Source organism: Limulus polyphemus, unplaced genomic scaffold (assembly GCF_000517525.1).
Source record: "Limulus polyphemus unplaced genomic scaffold, Limulus_polyphemus-2.1.2 Scaffold1243, whole genome shotgun sequence".
Classification (NCBI taxonomy): domain Eukaryota; kingdom Metazoa; phylum Arthropoda; class Merostomata; order Xiphosura; family Limulidae; genus Limulus; species Limulus polyphemus.
In genome coordinates, this window is record NW_013666853.1 from 156,287 (window position 1) to 163,014 (window position 6,728).

The following is a 6,728-nucleotide window of genomic DNA, read 5'->3' on the forward strand; positions in this document are numbered from 1 at the left end:
TATCCGTCGTCTCAGTTTATTTACTAGCAAACATTTGTAGAGTGGTAAGTAATTCATGAAGGAAGATAGTCATTAGATAGAGTCGATATTTATGTAATTAGATTTTCATTATAAGCTCGTAAGAGTTCTAAATTTTCACACAACAACAATCTGTTGAACAACAGGTTGTTATTTGAGGCTATTTTACTAAAAGTTTTCATCTTCAAATGTTCCTCTGTGTAGCAGATCATTTATCAGGCAGGCGGTAGCACTGCCAAGGTATGGATGGCTCGGATTGTTCTTTGAAATGGTATTTTAAATATCTCCTCAATATGTCATCAGAACTTTACGATAATATATGGTGTTAACTTTTATAACAGTATACATGTCATGACTGAGTCACAAGTTCTGGGAACGTCTGTATATATCATAGTAAAAAGTTTGAATTTATTGTTCTTCTTTCTTTTGCTTCTTTTATATTACATGATAACTCAAAAACTAAAAATAATGGTGTCAACCAATTTCAATGAGGTGACAAAGTTTCAAATGGAGTATCCGCTTTAATAAGTATTAATAACTGGTAGTAATTTTAAAAAAATCATAATTCTAGTGTAAACGATGGTTTCATTACCCCTTGAAGTTATCTTTCTTACAGAAATCGGTGTTCATTTAAAAAGCTTAAGTACATGGTGAAACAGGAATTACCAGCCAATAATAAACAATGAATATTTCAGCTGGAGCCTCATTGTATTTAAAATTTTGTTACAAATACAACCTTCCTATGTCTTTTTGTAACACTGCATTAAAGACAAGTAAAGAAAAACTTTTCAAAAAAGGAAGTAAATGTAAGGATGGCTAATATCAATCCTTCAAAAACAATGAAAACAAGATAGTATGAATTGTATTTGCATCATCCCTACACAATAACACAGGAAAAAATTAACATATAGTAATATATATATAACTATTCATTCACAATCGAGTTTAATTTATTCTATTTTTCCTGTTAACATTCTACTACACTGTGTGCCTGTAAGGATGATGTAAATGCCATCCCTACCACCTTGTTTTCATTGTTTTTGAAGGACTGATATTAGCCATGCATACACTTACTTCCTTTTTTGAAAAGTTATTTCTGTACTTATAAATTTTATTAACCGTGCAATACATCAGTTTGTAAGTTTTATGTTTACCAGTTGCTTATTGTTACATGCTAGTTGAGTTGTTCTTCAGAACCCATATTCAAATATATTCTGTACATTTTTCATGTTATGATAAACATTCGCTGTATTTTTATTAAAATGCTACACATTCTGTAGCGTTACAGTACCTAAACTGAAGAGATATCTTACAAATTTCCTGGAATTCCTGATCTTACTCTAGTAACAACTTTATGTGCATTGTTTACATAGTAAAACCTATAACAAGATTTTATGAAAAAACAAATTAAAACATTGCTCTTTCCCCATTTTACAGATATAATTCCTATCGTCTTACCTCGTCATTAAACGAGGCTGAGCTACAGTCCCTTAAAACTTTGTCTAAAAACAAAGACATTCTTGTTACTAAACCAGACAAAGGTAATGGTATTGTCATTATGAAAAAAGCTGACTATATTGATAAAATAAACCACCAGCTCAGTGACACTTGTAAATTTAAAAAACTAGATACAGACTTGTTATCTCTAACTTTTAAGAGAGAAGATAAGATCCTACGTTTGCTCAAGTCTCTCAAAAGTTAAAATATTATCTCTGAAATGACATTTCAACAAATTGCCCCATGTGGTACCAAACCCGGTATTCTTTATGGCATACACAAAGTACTCAATACTAGATACCCTCTCCACCCTATTCTCTCAACTGTAGGCTCTTGGAACTACAACCCATCTACATTTGTCGTTCCTATTCTTAAACCCCTTACCTTGAACGAATTTACTATTACCGACTCTTTTACATTTGCTTCTGAAATCTCTAAAATTCCCTCTGCTGATACATATGTTATGGCCAGTTTTGATATTGAATCTCTATATACCTATATCTCCCTTGATGAAACTTTAAATTTAATCGTGGACCTTCTCTTTCCCACTGACACTAAATAGTATCTTGGTTTCACCTGTAAACAATTCTTGGAACTTCTTGTCCTCTCTACAAACTTAAAACATTCCATTTTTAATGACATCATTTATGACCAGGCTGATGGAATCGCCATGGGATCTCTGCTGGGTCCGACGATAGCCAATAGTTTTCTATGCTATCATGAACGCAAGTGACTAGAAAACTAACCAGGTGAATTCAAACCTGTCCTTTACAAACACTATATTGATGACACTTTCTTGCTGTTTCAACAATCAAGCCATGTTTCCAAATTCCTTTCTTACCTTAATTCCCACATTCCAATATCAAGTTCTCATCCGAACTCGAGGATAATGAGTCTTTACCTTTTCTAGACGTCAGGATTACCAAAGAAGGTAAACACTTTTCTACATATGTTTATCATAAAAGAACTTTTACTGGTCTCTACACCAGTTTCAATGGTTTTATCCCCAACTTCAAACTTAATCTGGTTATATCATTGTTGAACAGAATTTTTAATCTTTGTTCTAGTTATTTTATATTACACGAAGAAATTACCCTTCTACATAAACACATGTTAAATGATGGCTATCCGATTGATTTTCTAACGAAGATTGCACGCAACTTCTTAAACAACAAATTCCAACTACCAGCCAATGTACACACCGTCCCCAAATTTCCCCTCATCATCTCCCTTCCTCTTATTGGTTCGCAATCCCTGCCAATCAAAAAATAACTCTCCTCTTTAATAAAAAAACTTCTATCCTCAAATTCAGCTTAGAATAATATACAGACCTAATCTCCACATTAAACTCTTATTTCAGTACAAAGATCAAGTACCTAAACTTTTACGTTTATGGCTCGTGTATAAATATACGTGTAGTGACTATAAGGTCACGTACATTGGTAGAACAAAACGGCACTTAGAATGTGAACATTTAGGAGTATCTAACAGAACTGACCAACCACTACTTAAACCCAGGCACTCATCCATTCGTTCACATTCTGAAACCACAGGTCACAAAATTTCACTTAACGATTTTCTATCATCACCACAAGATCTTCAGATCTTGACCTCTACATTAAAGAAAGCCCGACCTTTAACGAATCACAAAGCTCTTTAGATCTAACATTGTTCTAAATTTTCACACTTAAATAATCTGTTGTGTAATATATATATATATATATATATATATATATAAACATTGTTTCATCCGTCCATTTACTGCTTTTCTTAATAACTAAGTAAACAAAGGACTATGTTGTCATATAATTTTAGTAATAATCATCTTTGTAACACAATTTTCAAATTTCGCTGAAGATGGAATAAGTTATTCCGAAACGTTCGAACATTGTAAAAAAAAAATGTTTTAAGTTTTATCAACCGTCTTTCCCTTCATTATTAAACTTCAGTTTCCCCATCATAAATCCATTGCCAGTGAGATATAGTATCTGTTATTTGATATTAATCATGAGTCTGAATTCACGCAGTGTCTAGTAGATGTTTATATATAAAGTTGCTGTACACATTGTGCTCAATATATATCTATTGATTAAGTAGTCATTTTGTTCCCTCCTTACAGTGATAAACAAGTTTATGAAGTTGAACAATTGTTTAGTATTAATGTTTATGAGCTTGGAGTTCTGCTATACCTACAGTATAATATAATCATTGAAAAGCTTAAAGTTTTCTAGTGCTTATTGTGCAAGATGTATTTATAGGCGTTTGGAGTCATATAGTATTCCATACATGTCTGTAGGTCAGGAGTTAGGCATTACTAACTAGATAATATACACTGTTACGAGTTTGAAGTCATACAGTACCATTTTCGCTGTAAATATGTCTATAATTTTAGATTAAGAAATATCAATTATTATAAAGAATACTTTTTCATATCTTTGTACTCGTTAAGTACCCACTGTACACATTTTTAAAATTTCGGAGTCATTCAACGCATATTTTACACTAAACGAGTATATAAATTTGAAATTAGATCGTAATTTGCTGTACATTATTATTTAAAGTTGAGTCATGCAGTACTAATTGAGTTTTATAAATATTTATAATTGTTGGGTCGTTCAGTATCCACTGTATACTATACAACATCAAAAATGCATAGTAATTTGCTACTTACTGTATGCTATAAGTTGTATTTCAGGTAGGAATTTTGCAGTACCTACCTACTGTATTATATTATGTCATACAGTACCATGAATATATTGTATCGCCCGTGAAATTCTGTGCAAAAAATTATTATTTTCAGACGTGATGAGCTTTCTGTTTTTCTTTTATTGTCTCTGATCTATGTTTCTGTTGTATTTTAATTGTTCTTCTTTCTGGTATACTCATTTATACATCTAGCGATGTAAACCCCGTGATTACATTCGATATTGTACTTAATTAATTTAATTAATTTTCAAGTTTAGCGAACTCTTTTTTTTTATATATACAAGTTTTATGTGTGTAATGGTTATTTTAGTGTTATTCTGATTAGTATATATATATATCACATAATTCATAGTCATTTCTTAAACCTGTATGAGGCAGATTATTCAAACAGTTTTTGATTATTCAATTTATTGACGATTTTACCTCTTTTCAGAATCATTTTTTTTACTGTAAAGTTGTACAATGGGCGATCTGCATTGTGCTCTCCGCGAGACTCGAACCCAGAAATATAGTGTTATGAGCTCTCAAACTTAGCGCTGAGCCACTGGGTGATTCATAATTAATTATATGAAGTCGTGATGATTTGATGATATACTTGTACTCTGAGTATTTCGTACATTTTAAAAGCACTTTTCTTAATATTTATCTCCAATAAATAGATAGAGGTTCCTCAGAACGTGTATCAATATCCCAATGAATATTTAAAAACTCATAAAACAGGAACTTTTCTATGAAATGAAATATTTACACAATACTAAATCTTGCACATATTTCTATTTACTATGGCTTACAAAATCAAACTCACCATTACTTGATCCACTCTTCTCTATACTAGTACTAACAAGGATGACTATTAGTGGATAGAAATACCGAAGAAAACACATGGTCGTAGAATGAACAGATGTCTATAGCAATTGCCAGCGAGTTACATAGCGAGCTAATCCTTTCAATTACAAGCAATGCTAATGATTGGTAAGCTTCTTTGTGCTGATCTGCATCAATTACAAGCAATGCTATTGATTGGTAGGCTTCTTTGTGCTGACCTGCATTAAGGAGAGAACAGCTCGAGCGCCAACTTTATAAAGTTCGTGACGCTGCTGAGAGAAACACTTGGTTCGCCAGCAATGGTCACGACGTGCACCATCTGAGAGACTTGCGCAAGCGCAAATAGTAGTGTGTAAAGCTCGTGATCTATGGAAAATTGTCATCAAGATATATAAGAAATTAAATAGAGTTTAATAACAGATTTAAAAAAGACAAACCCTATATAGTAGTAGAAGGTAAATAAGTTTCACATTTACTACTTTTATTTTATTTTTATCTAACGTTTGGTTATGGTAATTGTTGGTCATTTAGATTAAAAAGACGACAGGTTCTGTTGTATTTCACTAACAAAAATAATACTATTTTACTATTTTGAACACTATCAAACTGCGTATTATCAAACAAAGCCATTGCATTAAATTCAGAAGCAAGTATTCATTTATGACTTATCAAATTGGCTATAGAGATGGTACACAATAAATGTGGTTATCGGTGACCTCTGAAAGAAGCATTTCAGAGGCATATAACACCTAAAACAGCTGCTCTAAGACACATAGGATTTGGCTAATATCTCATTATTACGCATTCATAACGTGGTCATGAAATGTAGACAATATTATAGAATTAATGTGCTACCTTTAAAAAAACATAACATCTAGCAATATAATTTCAAATGGAAATTTATAATAACTAACTCCCATTCCGAGACGTGATAGTTACCAAAGTAGATAACTCATATAACATAGGAATTCACATATTACACACAGATACTGATAAATACCTCCATTATAAGGAATTCACAGATTACACACAGATACTGATAAATACCTCCATTATAAACCATATCAACAGACGTAATAAACTGCTAGTTTCCGGAGTGAACAATGTTGGTAATACAGAAAATTCACAGATTACACACAGATACTGATAAATACCTCCATTATAAACCATATCAACAGGCGTAATAAACTGCTAGTTTCCGGAGTGAACAATGTTGGTAATACAGAAAATTTTATAATAACGAAAAAATACATTATAATAATCCCTCTTGACAACGGATACCTTAAACATTTGATAAGGAAGAAAACAAACAATAGTCAACACCAAAAATAAGCAGGAATAACATAACAAACATTCAACTATACTCCCCTATATCAAGGTATATTTAAATAGCAGAAAGTCACAAAAAATATTCAGAAACAACACAAAACGATCGTAGCCGTACACGTCAAACCACTTAAGAGACTGAATGGAGAACACAAACACTAAATGTATTGGAAAAACCGACAAAAATATTATAATTATAATAAGCATAATAGACATTTAAGACGTGCACTATCGACTGTCTACAATTGCCCATTATGCCAGTGAGAAAGGCCAAATAATAGAATAGAATAACATTAAAATAATGGGATATGAACAACATGCGAGAAAAAGAAAGACAATGCAGCCTTCTACATCAA

General features: G+C 31.9%; 1 protein-coding gene across 2 annotated transcripts in view; it reads right to left on the reverse strand.

Moving 5' to 3' along the window:
• The window catches only part of LOC106462761 (lachesin-like), a 96,447-nt gene extending 91,216 nt beyond the window's left edge, over positions 1-5,231 (reverse strand). For both annotated transcript variants that reach the window (XM_022390091.1, XM_013922713.2), the window contains exon 1: positions 5,027-5,231. In XM_022390091.1, coding sequence (XP_022245799.1) covers positions 5,027-5,105 — 79 coding nt within the window. In that variant the 5' untranslated portion in view covers positions 5,106-5,231. The remainder of the gene's footprint in view (positions 1-5,026) is intronic.
• Between the last annotated feature and the right edge of the window lie 1,497 nt (positions 5,232-6,728).